At 38.4% G+C, this 25,007-nt stretch overlaps 1 protein-coding gene across 2 annotated transcripts in view; it reads right to left on the minus strand.

The window, feature by feature from the left end:
• The window catches only part of PCYT1B (phosphate cytidylyltransferase 1B, choline), a 118,613-nt gene extending 112,041 nt beyond the window's left edge, over positions 1-6,572 (minus strand). For both annotated transcript variants that reach the window (XM_036912791.2, XM_036912789.2), the window contains exon 1: positions 6,218-6,572. In XM_036912791.2, coding sequence (XP_036768686.1) covers positions 6,218-6,272 — 55 coding nt within the window. In that variant the 5' untranslated portion in view covers positions 6,273-6,572. The remainder of the gene's footprint in view (positions 1-6,217) is intronic.
• Between the last annotated feature and the right edge of the window lie 18,435 nt (positions 6,573-25,007).

Raw genomic sequence — 25,007 nt, forward strand, 5'->3', positions numbered from 1 at the left:
AGGGTAAATTCCTAGAAGTGGAATTCCTGGGTCAAATGGTATTTCTATTTTGAGCTTTTTGAGGAACCTCCATACTGCTTTCCACAATGGTTGAACTGATTTACATTCCCACCAGCAGTATAGGAGGGTTCCCCTTTCTCCACAACCTCACCAACATTTGTTGTTGTTTGTCTTCTGGATGGTAGCCATCCTTACCGGTGTGAGGTGATATCTCATTGTGGTTTTAATTTGCATTTCTCTGATAATTAGCGATGTGGAGCATCTTTTCATGTGTCTGTTGGCCATCTGAATTTCTTCTTTGGAGAACTGTCTGTTCAGCTCCTCTGCCCATTTTTTCATGTGGTTTTTTAAAACTGAAGTTGAACTAGCTGAGGGTAAGACAACTGTAAAAGATAGGGGACAAAATCCCCCCAAAATCTAGGATTCTATGCTCAGAGTGTTTTGAAAGTATCTTGAGTTTTGACTTCACTTAGAATAAACCAAAAATGGGATCATAGACAATGTATAAGTGTATGCTTAGTGAAAAAACGACAACACAGAATTTCAATTGGTGGCCCAATTAAAGGACTGGCAAATTAATAACATCCTTATTTTAAACTTAAATGCAATGTTTAATGTATGTGTTTCTCACTTTCAAAAACAAGTCTCCATCAAAACCATTTTATTTTTCAATTAAATGACCTACTAGTCTGATTTTATAGGGTAAGAAGACTTCTACTGTGCTTTCTGATGATTACAACTCTCTCCTACCTGGCATAAAAGAGAAAACCCTAAAAACCTCTTTTATTAATTCTTCATTTTTGTCCTGAGTTCATTGTGTGACATTTAAGAAAATCTTTCCATTGCTGTCCTAAGGAAAGGTGTAGGAGCCATATGGAAAATAATTTATGGAAAGACAGATTTGCATGCAAGTTCTTACCCATTTCTCTTGGAAGCCGATTCAGCTCTGCCCACCTCTGGGGAAGCTGAGGAAGGATTGCAGAGATGAGCCTGCCATGTCTGATATCTCTAAGCAGGTCCCACCTGACCTTCAGATATCACAAAATGATATCAACCTCAGGAGTCCGGCAGGATTTGGAGTAGAGAGCCTTGTAAACAGTGATCACAGCATCTTGTCGCTATTGATAATATCAATCAATTTAGAGGCTGGAGTCAAGTTGAAGTTGGTCCACCCGACATTGATCCATGCCTCAAAGGCTGGACTGAAATTCATTCTTTCTCCTGAACAACCTAGAGATGACCTTAATGCATAAACTCAGGGCTCTCCCTGGGCAAGGAAGACATAAAATAGACAGCAATTTAAATTCTTTTCACTCACTCAACCAACATTTGCTAAGCATCTACAGCATGTCAGGAGCCATGCACCCAAGATGAACATGATAGTCTCCACTCTCAAAGAATATATAGAGCAAGAATATATAGGTAGGGCAAACTCTTAAAGTTTTTTTGTAAGTCAATAAGATGGTACTATATACAGGCCTTTGCTTTCCAAAGAATTATCATTTATGAGTAAAATAGGTTAAGGGAATAAACAGTTACAAACTGCAAACTGTAAAATAAATTAGTCTTAGGAATGAAAGTACAACATAGAGAATATAACCAATAATATTCTAATATCTTGGTATGGTAACAGGGGGTAAGTACCCTTACCGTGGCACGCATCTAGTAATGCATATAATTGTCAAGTCACTGTGTCATACATCTGAAACCAATATAATATTGTAAATTAACTTTATTCCCATAAAAGTAAAGTAAAATAAAAAATTTAAAATAATTATTTAAATTCTTCTATACTTTTATTTATGACTTAAGAGAACTGAGGAAGATAAATTTGGAACAGGTATTATTTTTCTTTTTTTCCTGGGTTATACTTTCCAATTTTTGAACTCCTTTTCTCCTGTGTGTATGTGTGCGTGTGCGTGTGTGCATGCATATGCACGCAAGCGTGTGTGTGAGGGGGAGAGAGAGAACTTGGGAAGACAAAGAGTACTTTAACATGCTCTAATACCTGGAGCAAGATTGAGATAAAGTATGTTTTCACCTTATGAGATGGAGCAAGATTAATTTGAAGCTATTTCTGGTATATTCTTTACTCCATGGTATTTGAGAGCTTCGTTCAAGTCCCTGAGAATAAAGAACAAAAATAAGAGAAACCAGTAAGATACCTTTTTGTGCTACAGTTCCCACATGGGGAAGATCAGAGGAACCCCAGGTTTCCCAGACACTCCCATGTCTAGACTATCACTCCACAGCTTTTACATGCTAATTGAGACATTTGAATGCCCCGGTGCAAGATAGTCAAGGCTTGCCTTAGAGGACCACAGTGGGTGGGGATCTATAGTTTAGAGAGAGGTTAGTGTCCTCTGGGAATCCCGGACTCAGTTGGACCAGGGATGGAGCAGGTGCTCCACCTGTCAATTTTCAGAGTGAGGACTGTCAACAGAGCAGCCCTGTGGCAGTGATTATACATCTGTGAATTGGATTACCAGGACATGTGACCCTTGGATCAGCCTGGTTTCGACAAAGATGGTATTGAGTTACCTGAAGGCTGTGCAAGTACATGCCTGTTCCTATTACATTAGGATTCATGTGCAGAAATTACAGAGGGATGAGAGGAAAGGAGTCCTACTTGTGTTTTGGAATAAAAGTGTAATACTTTTCCTTTTAAATGGCTTTGAAAATCCTCAGATTCCTAAACTTCATACATTTGAAGTGTTCAAAATTGTTTAATTCCCTTCAAATAAAGACTCAGTAGTTTCTTCACTTATGGCCTACATGCTGGAAATTTTCCTTAAAGAGGACAAGTAACAAATCATGTAACTTTGAAGCTTACTGCTAAATGGAGGAATTGAGGGTTTTTTTCCCCATCTTTTTTTGTTGAAGTATAAATGAAATAAAATATCATATTAGTTTCAGGTGTGATTCGACACTTCCATACATTGTGAAGTGATCACCATAAGTCTAGGTACCATCTGAGGAATTGAGTTTTATTTTTGCTAAAAAGGCATTCATGTTTGGTATGATGAGTGCAAGCAAGCTGTAAGAAACCACCTCAGCTAAGGATTTAGAAATAAATATGAGGGCCATTCTTTTCTAAATAACTCAAAATTCTCTTTTTCTATCCTATTGCCTAGCACCTGCACAGTACCTGGTAAATGTGATCAACATGATATTTAAAGACTGATGGGCCTAACTGATGACTGGTACCATGAGAAGGCAGCTCTTCCTTCTGAAAATGCTGCCAGTTTGGGTTTCCAAATCCTCAATCTGGATCACACTCCCAACCCCCAACCTGAATGCCCGGACACTACGTCCTTCTCACAAACAGGAAGCCTTTATCTCACCAGTGAAGACTTTGCAGCAAAGACTGGTAAAGGGAGAAGAAGAAATGGGAGAATGGGAGACAGTTTTCATTTTGAGCCATGAATTCTCTGTAGAAAGTCAGAGTCCACTCCAATGAATGGCATCTTGAAAGAACTGTATCTGTCAATCAATCAACGGATAATTATCAAACCCTACTATGTGCAAGGCTCTATGAGAGGCCCACAAGAGCACTCTTTCCAGGGAATCCTGGGTATTAGTGGAAGAAGCAAGGGCTTTGAAATTAGATCTTGAGCTAGTAAAAATTTCAGTGTGAAAGTGTCTTGTTACAATTTACTTTATGATCCACAGGAAGAGAGGAAGGTAAATAAGTAGTATAAAATGATTTTACATAGAATTTAGAAATATCAGAAGGGTTGCTAGAAAGAACTGGGCTAACCACATTATTTCCTACCAGGGCACCTTAGGGGATCCCTGTTTTAATGAATAAATAAAAATGATGTGTAATTATCATATCAATTGCTTGCATCAAAGTGAGTGCTTCTAGAGTTATTTGATGGTGCTTAAAAATCTTTGGTCTCTGAAGTGCATTTAAAGTCTCCTTGACTCTTATCTATATTATTAATTTTCAGATCAAAGTTAACTTGGTGCTATGCAAATGAGGAGACTTCAAATGAATGAGATTTTACTGTAAACTATTAAATCCATATTGTTTGTAACAGAACTGCAATATATTTTGAGGACACATGTCAACATATCTGAAAGAGACATTATGGCTTAAAGCAGCATTGTACAATAGAACTTTCTGTGATGATGGAATATTATATATCTGTGCTGTCTAGCTGTCCACATAAGGTAGCCACTGGCCACATGTGGCTATTGAGCACTTGGAATGTGGCTAGAATGACTGAGGAACTAAATTTTAAATTTCACTTAATTTTAATTAATTAAAATTTAAATTTAAACAGCCATATGTGGTTAGTAGCTACTTTATTTGACAGTAGAGGCTTAAAGAATAAGAGAAATTGGATTCCAAGAACCTGAATTACAGCCTCACCCTTATTACCTTGAATAATTTACTTAACCTCTGTGAGCTTCAATTTTCTCACTTGAAAATTAGAATATAAATAATATCTACCTCACGGGATTTGTGGTAAGAGGAATTGAGATATGTTCAAGCATTCTCCTAATTTCAAGTAAGTACCCATCAGGTACCAAAGTTAAATATGTGGAAAATGAATAACCAACTCACTCATTTAAAGGGACTTTACATTCCTAGATAACTCAAAAAGTGCTAAATTCATAATTATCCTCACTGTTCAGATACAGTATTTAATGACAATGTTTATAACTGTCAACTGGTTGGCAGCACTATTAGCAATAACCAGAAATCATCAGGTGTCAGCCTGCAGTGTCAGTGTATGGTGCAAGAAAGGGCTGCCAGTCAGGAAGTTAAATTTATAGAAGTTGAGGTCAGTTGTGTATGAAAAAGTACATTGAGAACCGAAAAGGGTGATTCAAATGTCAATGCAATCAATTCTTTATTATTGTTACAATTAGTAATGTAATTCATCTTGATTGACCAAGGAGGTTAAATAAACCCATTCCATTTAACTGGGAGAAACTGAGCCACAAATTAGCCAAATAGGCTGTTAGTTAGGAGCTTGAGCACTGTTGTTGAAGATAATCACATGAAATAAGGAACATGAAGGGCATGCTGCCTACTAAGAACTAAAAATTTCAGCCATTATTATGATAATAGGTGACATTATTGGGAGATCTATGAGAAGAGAAACTTTTGGCTATTTTTCAATTCCCAAAAGTGCAGTGATATTTGCACCAATTTAATTCTACATGACTGGACATAAAAAGATCATCTCAATTTTCCTTATCTGCACTAGTCAAGAACTGAATCTAGTTGTTTTGATGTACTTCAAATCTATTCTGTGGATGATGCATGAATACATGAATGAATGAAATCAATAAAATGAGCTGGTAAAACTCATGAACCTTCAACACACAAATTTTTCCAAATCTGAGACAATATGGAGGTGAACGGGAAAAGGACGGATTGGGGGAAATGGTTTACCAGTTACATAGTTCCCCTGCCTGGTGGATATGGACCCAGAGTACTTTCTGAGGCATACGGTGCTTTCCTCTGCCTTCCACAGCTACTCCAAGGGGCACAGGACGGGTTTGAAGGAGTGCTGGCACAGGAAAGAACAGGGCCAGTATGCCGAGGCCTGGGGGGAGTAGTGGGAAGCAGGGAAATAGTATCATTCTTCACATCGCCCGGAATCCTTATTATTTTGTCCCACTGCTTAAACTCTTCCCATCTAGAGCTCATTTGGTTTGACAAGAAACAAAATACACATTCCTCTAAGCACCACCGGCCACCCCCACCAAAAAAATAAAAGACCGTACAAGGGAATCTCACGTCTGTGATAGTTGCTTTACTATCAGAAATGGGTGTTCTAATCAGGATGTTGTGCCTCTTTGACCAGAAAAATTTCTCATTTTATAGGAAAATGAACATTTTGTTAAAAGATTTGTCCAATGCCCTCAGGCTCCCAAGACACCATTCTTTGGTTCAAGTCCCAAGGCCTTGAACTACATATGTCTCCTCATACTGATTTGACTCTTTTTTTAAGAAAGAGAATTTGTTCCTATCATCTAACTCTGTCTACGGGGCTTGCATACTCAATAAGGGGATAAAGAAATATTAGCACAGCTTTTCTTTTTAACAACTTTAGATGGAGAAGATAATATTTCCACTTTGAGTGTGACTCCATCAACTAGCGCAGGTCCATTATGCTCACAGATACAAAGACTTTGCTTTTTGGACCTACTTTGATGCTTAAAGAGCCACAGATCAGTAAGAAAGCATGTACGTTACCTTGCACCTGAATTCGGGGGTGGGCTTGTCCCTTGTATCCTCTTCCATGGTGCATTCCTGGTGGCCCACCATGTGTGCTCCAGATCTGCTCTCCCACTTTTCTAGAGTCCTCTCTTCTCTCTGGAGTTCTTTTGAGTCACAGGAGGAAAATTTTCTGTCTCCGGACTCACTGGAGCGCTTGAGCAAATTTGAAGCTTAAATAAGCTGAGAGGAGTAGTCGTGTCTCAGGGACTGAATAAGCAGAGATCCAAGTTGCTGCTGCGCATTCTTGCCTTATTTACCACAAGTCTCCTCTTACCCCTCTGGGATGTTTTGCCTTGACAATTGCTGTGCTTCAGACTGGCGCTCTGATGGCGTGTTGTGTGGGGACAGGCAGGTTGTGGTAAAAGCTGTACTCGTGAAAAAGGCCATTGTTTGAGGTACCCTGTCCCTCACTGGAGCTATGGCAACAAATTCCGTTGGCGAATTAACTGTGTCATTGTGTGCCGGCTCAACTGATTATGCTCCTGGAATGACAAACATTTTTTCTTTTTTCCAATATAAAAAGTGGTCAAGACCTTGAAGTGTTAATATACAATTCAGCACTTTCTTTAAATAGGAGAATAAAGACAGAAAATAAATCTCTCAAGCACACTTTGGTTCTAATAAACATTTTATGTCCTCCAAGGAGCTATTCTAAGCACCATTAATAGTGAGTTTGTGCAGTTTAACAACAGAATCTTCACAATTTGTGTTAAGGTAACTTCCCCTCAGATAACACCGTGTGTTACAAGAGCTCTTTAAATATGCATGTGCTTGGGCCTTTCTGAGAAAAGATTCTTTTTAAATCTGGCTACCACAAAGTGCAGTGGGAACTGCGGCTGCTGACCATTAATGTGAAATCATACCTCAGTTCAGAATGAAGGCTGCTGTCCCTCCAAATTCACCTTAGCCACGTGAAGATTCCTATGCTCCAATATCCTAGCAGGAAAACTTTTAGTGGCTTTCTCACATATTCCAATCTCCAGGATGGTCAGATTTACTCTGATGAGTCCAAGGATCCTTCAGCCTTTCTGTCCATCCATCCACCCATCCCACACTTCCTCTGTTGGGGTGCTGTGCCCGTTGCAGGGGGCTGGGAGGCTCTGTCAGTGAATTTGCTGCTGGTATCCTAGGGTGATAGTGTGCAGTGTGCCGACTTGCCGAAGAGGAATTGCATTCCCTGAGATCCCCTTCCCTTCGGCTCTGGGTTAGAGTTGGCCAGAAGAAGAATTTGCACATGATGCAGAAGGCAAGAGAGAAGCAGCCGTCATTACTTTCCAAAGGTTGTCGTGCTTGGGTGTGGTGAGGGCAGAGGTGGTGGGGACAGCCGGTCCCAGCTTGTCTTCACTCTCCTTGGTTCTGTCCCAATCTTCTTCCGCCCCTGCTGACCCTGTTGGCCAACAGCAGCCCTGGGCCCACCACTGGACATCTGTGCAGCCCCGGCAGGCTTCCTCCTCCACTTTGGCAGCTGGACGTGCTGGGCTTCTGACTGCCAGGTGGGTATCTTCTCCCAAACAACTCCCCGCTGGACCTCACTCCAACAACGGGCTAGGTCTGTTTCCGAAAATACATCCCTTCCTCCACAGCTCAAAGCGGCCCTGCTTCCCTTATTGAACTGGGACTGCCATACTTATTTTCCCAAACGATGCAAGGACTGTCAGGAGAGAACCCTCGGCTTGGCAGGGAGTTTAGAAGGGAACAGGGAGAAACCCATGTGGAACCTGCATCTAGACGCGACCCAGGAACCCCAGGAAATAGATGTTACCTTTTAGCGGATCTCTCCCCGCAGCTCCCTGGAGCCCTCACCCTGCAACGCCTCTCTTCAGACCCATCCAGTTCTGCAGATAGCTCTTTCTCCTTCAGTCCTTTGGTTTCCCTTCATCCTCGTCCTCATCCCCCATGGATCATCCCCAGAAAGAGGCTACACTCCAGTGGTGGGGTCCAGCTTGTAAACTAAAGGGGGGGACAAAAACCCCAAGTCCTGGGCACTTTATTTTTTCCAGAGTGATTCAGTGGACCCACTGAAATGATGGCCCAAGCTGACACAGCACAGATCAACTCAAAGAGAAGGTTTCTCAGAAATGAAACTGAAGCCTGGTTCAGCGGTCAGTAAAACATCGTGTACATCTGTTTGTACTGGTTTGCTCTTCTCAGTAATGGGAAAATCACACTTGTGTCATCACAACAATGGTTCACAAGAGAGGCTTGTTTTGAAATTGCCTCTTGTTGTCATCTCTTAGAATAACAGTGCATTTGATTATGTCTCCAAGTTTCTTGTCTCACATCCAGAAGAAGAATCAGGCCAATCTATTACCTCAGTTAATTCCTGCTTAGAGTAAGACATTACTTGTCATGAACACAAGAAACTTGAGAGGATAGGTTTTGATTAATTCTGACTATAAAGCAAAACAGAAGGGAGACAGAGTGACCAATACAACTGCCTACTGCACTCTTTATCACAAACCTAGTCAGGTCAATAAATTAAGCTATATGTCCTTGGATTATGAAGGTGTGTATTATCTGATCACTCATTGGTGGCTTTCTGGGGTCTGCTGTACTTCTGAGAGTCTCATGAACTAAAATGGTCCCCGGATATCCCTATTAACAATTCCTGGTGGTCTACCACGGGAATACTGCAGAACTCTGAGAGTTGCATCAGTTGGAGCCTAGCTTTTCAGGCCCCCATAATTGGAAATAGATCAGCAGCAGATCTCAGCTACCCCATACTGCACCTTGTGTAAATTAGAGAAAGGTGCTCCTCTGGGCTGAAGCAGTGGGAGGGCTGCATTTCAGCCCCTATTGTCCTAGTCTGTGGGGAGCCTCTGAAGCCCCTGACCTTCAGAGAAAAGGGCACTGTTGGGGAAGGAAACAGCCCTATCACAGGAGATACACACCTGAATTTGGAGGTCAAGTATCCTCATGGCCCAAGAGGTGTTCTATGCTGGGAGACCTGGGTAGTTCACTAGGCCACAGTCCCAGACCTGGCACCTTTGGCACCAATTCCCCAGCAACATTTGGTTTGCCTTCCTAGGACCTCACTAGTCACTTGAGAGTGACTGACAACCTTGGCCTTGGGTGCCATGTTTAAGGCCCTGCTTTGGCTCTCCTCCTCTGAGGAGTCCACGTGGTCATGGGGACAGGGTACATACCTGGAAACCTCCACTACCCCCTTCTGGAACACTCTGGATGTCACTGCGCAAATGTCTTCAGCCTGCTCCTAGGGCCTGTATGCCCTCTTCCCCAGAGCCACCCTCCTGGGGTAACCTCCCTACAGATTTGCGTACCCCTAGACAGAAGAGGTAGTGGACCTTTTAGCAGGAAAATGTGAACAGAATCTAGATATCTGGACTGCCACCACCCAGCACAGAGAAGGGGCTCTGTCTCTGCCCTCCCATGTATATACACATATATACAGTCTGTTAGCATGCTTCCAAACTTTTCAACAGTTAGGCATATGATATATGGGCCTCCATTTATATTCTTGCCCTGCCCCCACAAATGTAGGAGTGGCCAAGCTAGAGATACTGTAAATCATGGTAGAAATTAATGAATTAGTTAGCATTGTATGGTTATTTTAATTAAAGTTAATCACAGGTAGTTTGTCATCAAATGTCTGCTAATCTCTGAATGTATGAACAATACGATTTTCTGAATCTATATGGCTGAAGGCTAGATTCTGGACTGAGGGGAAATAATCTGTTCCACCCCTAGCATAGTTCTTGGTATATAGTAGTTGCTTTGAGAGTGACTGACAACTATACATGAATACCTGAAGCATTTTGTGACTGCCTCTCATCATTTGCTGTGTGTATTCCAAATAACAGGGCCTAGAAACTCTTGGACTGATGAGTTCATCCAAGTTATCTCAACAGAATGGCCTCAAGTTTCATCCATGTTGTGGCATGTGTTAGAATTTCCTTTCTTTTTAAGGCTGAATAATATTCCATTGTGTGATATACAGTACCACATTTTGTTTATGCTTCCAGGTTTTGGCTATTGTGAATAATGCTGCTATGAATGGATTTTTTTTTTGTAGATAATTATTTTTTATTGAAGGGTAGTTGACACACAGTATTACATTACATTAGTTTCAAGTGTACAACATAGTGATTCAACATTTATATACATGATAATTCTAGGTACCAGCTATCACCATACCAAGCTGTTACAATATCTTGACTATATTCTTTATGCTATACATTACATCCCGGTTACTTATTTATTTTACCATTGGAAGTGTGTACTTTTTTTTTTTTTTGTGAGGGCATCTCTCATATTTATTGATCAAATGGTTGTTAACAACAATAAAATTCTGTATAGGGGAGTCAATGCTCAATGTACAATCATTAATCCACCCCAAGCCTAATTTTCGTCAGTCTCCAATCTTCTGAGGCATAACAAACAAATTCTTACATGGAGAACAAATTCTTACATAGTGAATAAGTTACATAGTGAACAGTACAAGGGCAGTCATCACAGAAACTTTCGGTTTTGCTCATGCATTATGAACTATAAACAGTCAGTTCAAATATGAATACTCATTTGATTTTTATACTTGATTTATATGTGGATGAATGGATTTTTTAAAGGCAATTTTCTACCATTAAATTATCTTGGCACTTTTTATCAAAATCTATCACATACATATAGGTCTATTTCTGGAATTTCTATTTCATTCCATTTATCTATATGTTTATATTAATGGCAAAATCACGCTATTGTGAGTACTACAGCTTTAGAGTAAGTCTTAAAATTAGTGAGCCTGAGTTCTCTAACACTGTTCTTCAAAATTACTTTGGCTCATTTAGGTATTTTGTGTTTCCATACAACTTTTAGAATCAGGTAGTCAATTTCTGCCAAAAAGCTAGCTGGGATTTTGAGTGGGATTGTATTGAATCTATAGATTAGCTTCAAGGAAATAGATAATTTAACAATTTTGAGTCTTTAAATCCATGAGTATGGTGCATTTCTCCCTTTTTGATTTTCTTTAATTTTTTTCAGCAGTCCTTTACAGTTTTCAGTGTACATAACTTCCATGTTTTATTACATTTATTATTAAATATTTCATGGTTTTTGATGTTTTAAAATGGTTTTGTTTTTAAAATTTTAATTTCAAATGTTTGTTGCCATCTAAGATTGTAATGCCAACCCAAAACAGATGACCATCTTTCTCTTCACTCAACTAGGGCAGGTGACATGACTGTAAGAACAGAATTTTCTTTCTTTGGCATTTCTGCTGAATTGCCATTTCTGTAGAGAGGAGTTTGGACCACGGCTACCTAACCACCCAACATTTGTTTTCCTTTGGATCCCAGTGTGGAGAGAATCAAAGCTACATCTAAAATGGCACCTTGGTTTCAAATCCAAGACCCTGACACCAAGTGGTTAAAAGAGAAACACAAATACTTATATATCGTGTGAACATCTATGGAGAGAGAGAATAATGTACAACATTTCCAAATATTTGATTCAAGAAATTGAACTTGCAATGTCTTGAAATAAGTCATTGACCATTGGCAACTGATTCAACCTCCAGCTCCTCTACTCTCCCTGAAGGTCTGGGAGTGGGACAGAAGTTCCAACTCTTTAATCACGTGATTAAGTCCATTGGCAACCAGCCCCCATACTTAGGGGCTTTCCAATAGTCACCTCATTAACATAAGGAAGACACCTTTTTGGCTCTGGTCACTTAAGAAAATCCAAGGGTTTTAGGAGCTCTGTGCCAGAAACTATGATAAAGATGAAATAGATATTTCTTATTATAAATCACAATATCACATCCCACCAGTTCCTGGACTTGCCATGGGAATGATGAAGGAGATATCTAAGCTGGCCTGTGCATACAGTAAAACAAAAATTGGACTGGATCTATACTGTTGGAACTTAACCAAGAATTAGGAGAAGTGCAAATTGTAGTACTCCAAAATCTTACAACCACAGACTATTTATCGTTAAAAGAACATATGGAATATGAACAGTCCCCAGGAATGGGTTGTTCTAGTTTATCTGAATTCTCTCAGACTGTTTAAGTTCAGTCGGACAATATCCACCATATCATAGATAAGTTTTCACAAATGCCTAAGGTGCCTAACTGGTTTTCTTGGTTTCACTGGAGATGGCTGGTAATTACAGGTATGCTTTGGTTAGGTAACTATATTCCTATTATGTTAATGTGTGTGCACAATTTAATTAGTAGTTTAAAACCTATCCATGCTGAAGTTACTCTACAAGAAGATATGTCAAAGAAATAATCAATCTTCCCAGGTTTTCTTCTGCCTGCTACTTCTATAGCTTTTCTTCTTCCTACCTAATCACAACCTTTAAATAGAACTCGTGCCACATGTCGAATTTACCGAGTATCATAATTCTTCCAAGTGGTAAAGACACCTCAAGACAAATGCTGGGCATAGAAGCTACAGGGCATAAATATGCAAAGAAGTAAAAAGCTAACCTTTTCAAACAATAAGGCTTCTCTCTCACTTACCAACTTAACATTTCCCTGTATGGCCCCGGAAGATGACTGGTTAGCCAGAGATGGGTAAGATTCCTCAAGGGAGGAACAACCTAAGACAGGCACAGTCGCAGGGGGGCCATCAGGTGAGAAATTGGGGATCAACAGAGGGAAGGCTTAGAACCTCACCCCCCCTGTTCTGAGAGAAATCTTCTGCATCCGTGGATGTTTTATTGCCCTTGTCTAGCTTGGATTAACACATAGTCTACAGGCACACACCTGATCATCTACATTTGCTCTCTTACAACACTAAACTCTGTTTTCTACCTTTATCTCGTATCTACCTACTTCAGCATTTTATTAAAAATAATAATAATAGAGAAATGTGGTATCCACATATAAATCAAGTTTAAAAATCAAATGAATATTCATATTTGAACTGACTGTGTATAGTTCATAATGCATGAACAAAACCGAAAGCTTCTGTGATGACTGCCCTTGCACTGTTCACCATGTAACTTATTCACTATGTAAGAATTTGTGCTCCATGTAAGAATTTGTTCGTTATGCATCAGAAGATTGGAGACTGACGAAAATTAGGCTTGGGGTGGATTAATGATTGTGCATTGAGTATTGACCCCCCTATACAGAAATTTATTGTGGTTAACAACTATTTGATCAATAAATATGAGAGATGCCCTCACAAAATATATATATACATATATATATATATATAAACACACTTCCAATTGTAAAATAAATAAGTAACCGGGATATAATGTATAGCATAAGGAATATAGTCAAAATATTGTAACAACCTGGTATGGTGATACCTGGTACCTAGAATTATCATGTATATAAATGTTGAATCACTGTGTTGTACACCTGAAACTAATGTAATGCAATACTGTTGTCAACTACCCTTCAATAAAAAAAAAAAAACAGTAAATAAAAAATAAAAAATAAAATCACAATATCACACCATGCAAGCAAGTAGAGAGTGGAGTGAAATCACTGAAGTGTTGGAAAAAAACACCTGCCAACTTAAAATTCTATATCCAGTGAAATTACCCTTCAAAAGTGAAGGAGGAAGACGTGGTTGAGAACAACTTGAAGAATTTAAGAAATAGAATGCATTCTGTACTTGCTTAAAATAATAGCAGTAAGATATTTGAAAATCCTAAAACAGTTCTTAGCAATGATCAGATGTCCTTGACTTCATTTATTCTGATTTTATTATGTATAAAGCCCAGAGAACAAAAAGTGGTGCATGAAAAACATATAGACTGACCTTCGTTTTAATTCTCATTGTTGTGGATATGTAATAATTCTGTTTGTTTTTCAAGCTTACTTGTTAATAATTTGCTATTTTAATTTTTGTAATCTTTTGTGGAATTGTGAAATATTGATCCAACATAAATGTTATGTCAACTTTGAAACTTTTTCATTATTTCTAATGCTATTAGATCTTGCCCATCTATTTAATACAAAAAATCAAGGCCTATTTAATAACTGCTAATTTTTCTCAGTGTTTTAGATAATTACCATTTTTGACAGATTATTCTCCTGTAGTAAATTAAATATTGTTTACTGTGCATTCAAATTTTTTTCTTTTAAAACACAGCTTTGAGAGAAATGAACAAACAAAGCAGAAACAGACTCATAAACACAGAGAACAAACTGTTGATTGCCATAGGGGAGGTGGGGGAGAGGATGGGCAGATTAGGTAAAGGGGATAAACAGGTACAAACTTCCAATTATATACATATGTCACAGGGATGAAAAGTACCACATAGGGAATATAGTCAATAATATTGTGATATCTTTGTATGGTGGCAGTTGGTAACTGTTTATTGTAGTGGGCATTTTGTAATGTATATAATTGTAGCACTTTTCTACATCTGAAACCAATATAATATTGTATATCAATATATTGTACAACCAATATATCACAAACCAATATACTATTATATATCAACCATACTTCAATAAAAAAATGAAAGACAGCTTGGAAATAACTTCTCATTATATGAGTGCTCTTAAAAAATAAAGCTGCTAGGGCACAAAAAAGATGTGAAGGAGAAATAAAGACTTTCCAAGACAAAGCCCAAGAGAAGTAACTGCCAGCATTCCTACCCTGCAAGAAATGTTAAAAGAAATTCTTCAGGCAGAAGGAAAAGGATACAGGTCAGAAACTGGGATCTACATAGTAAAGTATCAGAGAAGAAATACATGAAAGTAAGGTAAATTTTTTCTTTTTCTTTTTCTTAATTGAACTAAAAGGCAACTGTTTAAAGCAAAGCAGTACCGATGTATTGGAAGATTATAGTGTATGGGTAAGTGAAATGAAGACGCAGCATCACAAAGGAAGGGAAGGTACCTGCACCACACAAGAAGAAGACAGTGTTATTTGAAGGTGGATTTAGATTATTTTTAAATGTATATTGTAAACTGTGGCCAACCACTAAATTTTTTTTAAAATGTATAAATGATGTGCCAAGAGAAGAGATCAAATGGAATCATATCAAATGCTCCGTTAAAACCAGAAAAACAGAAAAAGAGAGAACAACGAAACACAAAGAACAAAGTCAATGAGAGAAAACAGAAGTGGCCAATAAGCACATAAAAAGGTACTCAAAATCATTAGTCATCAGGCAGTGCAAGTTACAACTCACCATGAGACACTAATACATAATGATTAGAGTGAAAATTAAAATAAAAATCGATAGCACTGCTGAGGACGCAGAACAACTGAATCTCTCAAACGATGCTGGTGGGAAGGTAAAATAGCACAGCCACTTTGGAAAACAGTTTGGCTATTTATTTTAAAGTTAAACATATACTTACCATGTAACTTGGCAATTCTACTCCTAAGTATTTACCCAAGAGAAATGAAACATGTCCATACAAAGACCTGTACACAAAATTATAGAAATGGAGAACAGCCAGTGGTTATGGATGGTGGAAGAGGATGGGTGAGCAGGAGGGGAGCAGGAATGGCTGTATAAGGGCAACATAAGGGATCCTTAGAGATGAAAATATCCTGTATCTTTTTTTTAACGTATCATTGATGCACAATTTTATGAAGGTTTCACATGGGCAACATTGTGGTAACAGGATTCACCCATATTATCAAGTTCCCCACACCCAAATGCAGTCACTGTCCATCACTGTAGTAAGATGCTGTAGTCACGACTTGTCTTCTCTGTGTTATACTGGCTTCCCCAGGAGCCACCTGCATTATGTGTGCTAATCATAATGTCCCTTAATCCCCTTCTCTCTCCCTCCCCACTCACCTACCCCAACCCTTTCCCTTTGGTACCCGCTAGTCCCTTCTTGGAGTCTGTGAGTCTGCTGCTGTTTTGTTCCTTCAGTTTTGCTTTGTTGTTATACTCCACAAATGAGTGAAATCATTTAGTGTTTGTCTTTCTCCACCTGGCTTATTTCACTGAGTATAATGCCCTCTAGCTCCATCCATGTTGTTGCAAATGGTAGGATTCGTTTTTTTCTTATGGCTGAATAATATTCCATTGTGCATATGTACCGCATCTTCTTTATCCATTCATCTACTGATGGACATTTAGGTTGCTTCCGTATCTTGGCTATTGTAAATAGTGCTGCAATAAACATAGGGGTGCATATGTCTTTTTGAAACAGGGATCTTGTTTCCTTTGGGTAAATTCCTAGGAGTGGAATTCCTGGGTCAAATGGTATTTCTATTTTTAGTTTTTGAGGAACCTCCATATTGCTTTCCACAATGGTTGAACTAATTTACATTCCCACCAGCAGTGTAGGAGGGTTCCCCTTTCTCCGCATCCTCACCAGCATTTGTTGTTTGTCTTTTGGATGTTGGCCATCCTAATTGGTGTGAGGTGATACCTCATTGTGGTTTTAATTTGCATTTCTCTCATGATTAGTGATGTGGAGCATCTTTTCATGTGCCTGTTGGCCATCTGAATTTCTTCTTTGGAGAAGTGTCTGTTCAGATCCTCTACCCATTTTTTAATGGGACTGTTTGCTTTTTGGGTATTTAGGCATGTGAGCACTTTATATATTTTTTATGTTAAGCCCTTGTTGGATATGTCGTTTATGAATATATTCTCCCATACTGGAGGATGCCTTTTTGTTCTGCTGATGGTGTCGTTTGCTGTACAGAAGCTTTTTAGTTTGATGTAGTTCCATTTGTACATTTTTGCTTTTGTTTCTCTTGCCCACAGAGATGTGTTTAGGAAAAAGTTGCACATGTTTATATTCAAGAGATTTTTGCCAATGTTTTCCTCTAAGAGTTTTATGTTTTCATGACTTACATTCAGGTCGTTGATACATTTTGACTTTACTTTTGTATGTGGAGTTAGACAGTAATCCAATTTCATTCTCTTACATGTAGCTGTCCAGTTTTGCCAACACCAGCTTTTGAAGAGGCTGACATTTTCCCATTGTATATCCATGGCTCTTTTATAGTATATTAATTGACCATATATGCTTGGGTTTATATCTGGACTTTCTATTCTGTTCCATTGGTCTATGGGTCTGTTCTTGTGCAAGTACCAAATTGTTTTGATTACTGTGGCTTTGTAGTAGAGCTTGAAGTTGGGGAGTGTCATCTCCCCCACTTTATTTTTCCTTCTCATGTGATTCCATATGAATTTTAGAACTATTTGTTCCAGTTCGTTGAAGAATGCCATTTGTATTTTGATAGGAATTGCATTGAATCTGTAGATTTCTTTGGGCAGCATGGCCATTTTGACAATATTAATTCTTCCTATCCATGAGCACCTGATACATTTCCATTTATTGGTGTCTTCTTTAATTTCTCTCATGAGTGTCTTGTAGTTTTCAGAGTATAGGTCTTTTACCTCCTTTGTTAGGTTTATTCCTAGGTATTCTTTTCTTTTTGATGCCATTGTGAATGGAATTGTTTTCCTGATTTCTCTTTCTGCTCATTCATCATTAGTATATAGAAATTCAACAGATTTCTGTGTATTAATTTTGTATCCTGCAACTTTCTTGAATTCAGTTATTAGTTCTAATAGTTTTGGGGGGATTCTTTAGGGTTTTTTATGAACAACATCATATCATCTGCAAACAATAGCGGTTTAACTTCTTCTTTACTGATCTGGATACCTTTTATTTCTTTGTGTTGTCTGCTGTGGCTAGGACCTCCAGAACTATGTTGAATAACAGTGGGGAGAGTGTGTATCCTTATCTTGTTCCCCATCTTAGAGGAAAGGCTTCCAGACTCTTGCTGTTAAGTAGGATGTTGGCTGTGGGTTTGTCATATATGGCATTTATTATGTTGAGGTACTTGCCCTCTGTACTCATTTTGTTAAGAGTTTTTATCATGAATGGATGTTGAATTTTGTCTGCTGCTTTTTCAGCATCTATGGAAATGATCATGTGATTTTTGTTTTTCTATTTGTTGATGTGGTGTATGATGTTGCTGGATTTTCGAATATTGTACCATCCTTGCATCCCTGGAATAAATCCCACTTGATTATGATGGATGATCTTTTTGATGTATTTTTGAATTTGGTTTGCTAATATTTTGTTGAATATTTTTGCATGTATGTTCATCAGGGATTTTGGTCTGTAATTTTCTTTTTTTGTGGTGTGTTTGTCTGGTTTTGGTGTTAGAGTGATGCTTGCCTCATAGAATGAGTTTGGAAGTATTCCTTCCTTTTCTACTTTTTGGAAAACTTTAAGGAGGATGGGTATTAGGTCTTCTCAATGTTTGGAAATGTCCTGTATCTTGACTGTATCAATGTCAATTATCCTGGTTGTGATATGGTACTATAGTTATACTATAGTTATGGTACTACCATTGGGATATAACTGGGTAAGAGGTACAATGGAATTTTTCTGTATTACTTCTCATAACTGCACATGAATTAACAACTCTCTCAAAATTAAATGCTTAATTTTAAAAATGTAAGGCAGGCTACATGTAAAAAACAAGTAAATATTGAGAAGAATTTTAGACACATACCCATTGCATTAAAATGGTATAGATATAACACAGTAAGTCATCAAATATAGCTAACCATAGATTATTTATGCCAATGGAGGGAAATGAAAGTAAAGATCAATCAACACATAATCTTTGTTTTTGACCTTAGGATAACAGACACGGCTCTGGAAGTCATCAAAGTTATACACACATGCATAACTTTTCAGCAGACTTACATTACTAGCAATCTCTGATCTAGGGTACAAGCACCTCCCCTACTTTTGAACACCTTTTGTTTCCAGGATGATCTTTTAAAGCAATTGATTAAAAAACATATTCTTGACTGTGCCTGAACTATTAATAACTGGGAAAGTTGGTCTTACTGGCAGAAATTATTCAGTAAGTAGTTGAAGACAAGGGAAATAAAGTGTAAGCTGTCTTTACTGTGAAATGTTACAGGTTGAGTTTGTTCTCCTTGGACCTTGTCCCAGCTGCAACAAAGAATTAAAAGGCAGAGATTTCAGTAGTGAGGCTGAGCAAAAGTTTTATTTGAATGCACTCCAGGGGAGGAGTGGGCCAGAGTCAAGGTAGACTAAGGCCTGGAACTTTTAGAGTGAGGGTCTATTTATCAAAACCCAGCTGGGAGACACTTCTTTGATTGACAGGGTGAGGTCATTTGATTGACAGCTCTAGTTATACATTCCTCTTGGTGTGCATGTATTTTCCCAAAATGCACACAGAAAAACCCATGGGGGTGGGGGAGCAAAACAGCAATTTTATTTTATTGAGATTATGATGAGGTGTGGTTTGGGCAGTTCTTGATTTTGTTTGATTGCAACCGTGCTGAGACCTGGCTGGGACCGGCTTGGTCTGGTCCTGATAGGCAAGAAGTTATCTCCCTGGAAAGCCTTTGTAGTCTTCGCATGGGATCCCCTACCTGGGCAGAGTTTGGGAAGTTTTTTTTTTCCTTGAACCTTATCTTCCCCTTCCCCAGATCCTCATGTCTATCTTTCTATCTAACAGAAGGAACACAGAGGGTAATGGATGACTGCTTGAGATAAATAATTCTCCACTCCCTAGACCATTACCACAGAGATGCACTGAGATTATGATTTCTGTTGCTAACAGTTGGTTAACAACGGGGGTGGTTTCCCATGGTTTTTAATAAAGCTAGTGCTGGCCTTGCATAAGAGTCTTTTTGTTTTTGTTTTACATAGCAAATATTTTTATTGAAGTATAGCTGATATGCAATATTATATTGGCATAAGAGTCTTCCTGGTGACCCAGCTGTCATTCAATTCAGGATGCCACAATACTGCACAGTATAATATACAAAAGAATGAAAGTATTTACAACATGTGGGAAATGAGCTCTTCTTCCTCATGGAAAGAGGTGTGTACAGGCATATAAAACACCATATTGTTCAACTGAATGTTTATGTCCTGATTAGCCACCCTTCTGATGACTCTAAAAGGTTTAGCAATGCCTCCTTCAACCTCTTGCTCTCAATTTTGGCTGCATATTCAAATCTCATCCTTAGAAGTCCTGATTTAATAAGTCTAGTGAGTGCTGGGCATTGGAACTTTGAAAAACTGCTCAGATGATTCTAACTTGCAGCCAAAGTGTAGAGCCATGCTCTAAACTTTGTAGAACACAGTCCATATGCAAATGAAGAAACCCTCATGTTGCCATGCTCTGCAAAAATTTACTCTTGACTGACTATATGATCAATATTCTAATTCATAATTCTTTCTTAACTTTGCTCCAGTATGTTTAATAATTTTCAGATGAATTCTGGTTTTCCATTCGCAAGTGTTAGTGCATGCCACTGCTTTAGAAGGTTTTGAAGCATTAGTACAGTTATTTGTCTTCAGGGCCAGGTCTTATTCATGATGACACTGCATATTTAGGCTGTGAGTCAGGGCTCAGTTATCACAAAAGATTTGCCCATTGGTTCATAATTCATGTGGAACCACTTGAGGGCATGGATCTCACATTGCCCTCTCAGGGGCAAAACCAAGGGCATTTTGCTCTAGTGTGTTTGATGACAGGGTTCAGATGCATTGGCCTTAATCACTAAAATTAAATCTGTAGAAAATGGGACTGAAAGATGTTTAATTTTCATTCTAAAATTTTGGTTTAATTAGTGCTCTCTAGTTAAGATGTACATGCATTTGTCTCTGTTTGTTTTTATTGTTCAGTTATTATTCATGGCCAGCTTAAGAAAATAGAATTTTCTGTCTGGAAGTCACTAGAGTTGCCCACAGCAAATGCCCAGAGCCACGTCTGCAGCCGCCTGGGCCAGACTCAGAGGCCCCGTCGGCGTGCAGCTGACCAGCACAAGCTGCTAGGGGTTGCCACTCTAGCAGGAGAAGAAGGCAACCAGCAAGCAAGAAGGGACTTTGTTCTCCCAGCTGACACATGCGCCACCTGCCTACAGCTACCTCTATCGCCATGAAAAGGCAGAAGAATTTGGTCCAGTCCAGAATCACTCAGACAACCCCTGAGAGAGGGCCTGGGGAGATAGATTTAACCAATCTTCCTGAAAAAGAATTAAAAATAAAGGTCATAACCATGCTGATGGACATGCAGAGAAATATGCAAGAGCTAAAGGATCAAGTTGGGAGGGAGAATACAGAAATAAAGCAATCTCTGAAAGGAATTAAGAGCAGACTGGATGAGGTGCAAGAGACTGTTAATGGAACCGATATCAGAGAACAGGGAATACAGAGAAGCTGAGGCAGAGAGAGATAAAAGGATCTCCAGGAATTAAAGAAAATTAAGAGAACTGTGTGACCAATCCAAACAGAACAATATTCGCATTATAGGGGTACCAGAAGAAGAAGAGAGAGAAAAAGGGATAGAAAGTGTCTTTGAAGAAATAATTGCTGAAAACTTCCCCAAACTGGGGGAGGAAATAGTCTCTCAGACCATGGAAACCCACAGATCTCCCAACACAAGGGACCCAAGGAGGACAACACCAAGACATATAATAATTAAAATGGCAAAGATCAAAGACAAAGACAGAGTATTAAAGGCAGCCAGAGAGAGAAAAAAGGTCACCTAAAAAGGAAAACCCATCAGGCTACCATCAGACTTCTCAACAGAAACCTTACAGGCCAGAAGAGAATGCCATGATATATTTAATGCAATGAAACAGAAGGGCCTTGAACCAAGAATACTGTATCCAGCACAATTATCATTTAAATTTGAAGGAGGGACTAAACAATTTCCAGACAAGCAAAAGTTGAGGGAATTTGCCTCCCACAAACCACCTCTACAGGGTATTTTAAAGGGACTGCTCTAGATGGAAGTACTCCTCAGGCTAAATCGATGTCACCAGAGAAAATAAAATGACAGCAAAGAAAGCAGACCAACCAAATATTAATTAAAGGCAAAAAATAAAATCAGCTATCTACAAAAGCAGTCAACGGAAACACAAAAGAGTACAGAATGAAACACATAACATATAAAGAATGGAGGAGGAAGAATAAGAAGAGAGAGAAATAAAGACTCACCAGACTGTGTTTTTAATAGCTTAATAAGAGAGTTAAGTTAGACATTCAGATAGTAAAGAAGCTACCCGTGGACCTTTGGTGACCACAAACTTAAAGCCTGCAATGGCAATAAGTACGTATCTATTGATAATCACCCTAAATGTAAATGGACTGAATGCACCAATCAAAAGACACAGAGTAATAGAATGGAAAAAAAGCAAGACCCATCTATATGCTGCTTACAAGAGACTCAACTCAAACCCAAAGATATACACAGATTAAAAGTGAAAGGATGGAAAAAGATATTTTATGCAAACAATAGAGAGAAAAAAGCAGGTGTTACAGTACTTGTATCAGAAAAAAATAGACTTCAAAACAATGAAAGTAACAAGAGATGAAGAAGGACATTACATAATGATAAAGGGGGCAGTCCAACAAGAGGATATAACCATTATAAATATATATGCACCCAGCACAGGAGCGCCGACAAGTGAAACAAATACTAACAGAATTAAAGGAGAAAATAGAATGCAATGCATTCATTTTAGGAGACTTCAACACACCACTCACTCCAAAGGACAGATTTACCAGACAGAAAATAAGTAAGGACACAGAGGCACTGAACAACACACTAGAACACATGCACCTAACAGACATCTACAGAACTCTACACCCAAAAGCAACAGGATACACATTCTTCTCAAGTGCACATGCAACATATTCCACAATAGACCACATACTAGGCCACAAGAAGAATCTCAGAAAAATTCAAAAAGATTGAAATTCTACCAACCAACTTCTCAGATCACAAAGCTATGAAACTAGAAATAAATTGTACAAAGAAAACAAAAAGGCTCACAAACACATGGAGGCTTAACAACATGCTCCTAAAGAATCAATGGATCAATGACCAAATTAAAACAGAGATCAAGCAATATATGGAGACAAGTGACAGCAACAGTACAAAGCCCCAACTTCTATGGGACACAGGGAAGGCAGTTCTAAGAGGAAAGTATATTGCAATCCAGGCCTATTAAAAGAAGGAAGAACAATCCCAAATAAATAGTCTAAAGTCACAATTATTGAAATTGGAAAAAGAAGAACAAAAGAGGCCCAAAGTCAGCAGAAGGAGGGACATAATAAAGATCAGACAATAATAAATAAAATTGAGAAGAATAAAACAATAGAAAAAAATCAAACCAAGAGCTGGTTCTTTGAGAAAATAAGCAAAATAGATAAACCCCTAGCCAGACTTAAGAGAAAAAGAAAATCTACACATAAACAGAATCAGAAATGAAAAAGAAAAAATCATGACAGACCCCACAGAAATACAAAGAATTATTAGAGAATACTATGAAAATCTATATGCTAAGAAGCTGGAAAACCTAGAAGAAATGGGCAACTTCCTAGAAAAATGCAACCTTCCAAGAATGACCAAGGAAGAAAGAGAAAATCTAAACAGACCAATTACCGGCAATGAAATTGAATCAGTAATCAAAAAACTACCCAAGAACAAAACCCCTGGGCCAGACAGATTCAGTGGTGAATTTTATCAGACATATAGTGAAGACATAATATCCATTCTCCTTAATGTTTTCCAAAAAATAGAAGAGGAGGGAATACTTCCAAACTCATTCTACGAAGCCAGCATCACTATAATACCAAAACAAGGCAAAGACCCCACCGAAAAAGAAAATTACAGACCAATATCCCTGATGAATATAGATGCAAAAATATTCAACAAAATATTAGCAAACCGAATTCAAAAATACATCAAAAGGATCGTACACCAGGACCAAGTGGGATTCATCCCAGGGATGCAAAGATGGTACAACATCCAAAAATCCATCAACATCATCCACCACATAAACAAAAAGAAGGACAAAAACCACATGATCATCTCCAATAAATGCTGAAAAAGCATTCGACAAAATTCAACATCCATTCATGATAAAAACTCTCAACAAAATGGGCATAGAGGGCAAGTACCTCAACATAATAAAGGCCATATTTGATAAACCCACAGCCAACATTGTACTGAACGATGAAAAGCTGAAAGCTTTTCCTCAGAGATCGGGAACAAGACAGGGATGCCCACTCTCCCCACTGTTATTCAACATAATACTGGAGGTCCTAGCCATGGCAATTAGACAAAACAAAGAAATACAAGGAATCCAAATTGATAAAGAAGAAGTTAAACTGTCACTATTTGCAGATGACATAATATTGTACATAAAAAACCCTAAAGACTCTACTCCAAAACTACTAGAACTGATATCGGAATACAGCAAAGTTGCAGGATACAAAATTAACACACAGAAATCTGTGGCTTTCCTATACACTAACAATGAACTAATAGAAAGAGAAATCAGGAAAACAACTCCATTCACAATTGCATCAAAAAGATAAAATACCTAGGAATAAACCTTACCATGGAAGTGAAAGACCTATACCCTGAAAACTACAAGTCACTCTTAAGAGAAATTAAAGGGGACACTAACAAATGGAAACTCACCCCATGCTCTTGACTAGGAAGAATTAATATCATCAAAATGGCCATCCTGCCCAAAGCAATATACAGATTTGATGCAATCCCTATCAAATTACCAATAGCATTCTTTAACGAACTAGAACAAATAGTTCAAAAATTCATATGGAAACACCAAAGGCCCCAAATAGCCAAAGCAATCCTGAGAAGGAAGACTAAAGTGGGTGGGTTCTTGCTCCCCAACTTCAAGCTCTACTACAAAGCCACAGTAATCAAGACAATTTGGTACTGGCACAAGAACAGAGCCACAGACCAGTGGAACAGAATAGAGACCCCAGATATTAACCCAAACATATATGGTCAATTAATATATGATAAAGGAGCCA

Source organism: Manis pentadactyla, chromosome X (assembly GCF_030020395.1).
Source record: "Manis pentadactyla isolate mManPen7 chromosome X, mManPen7.hap1, whole genome shotgun sequence".
Taxonomy (NCBI): Eukaryota; Metazoa; Chordata; class Mammalia; order Pholidota; family Manidae; genus Manis; species Manis pentadactyla.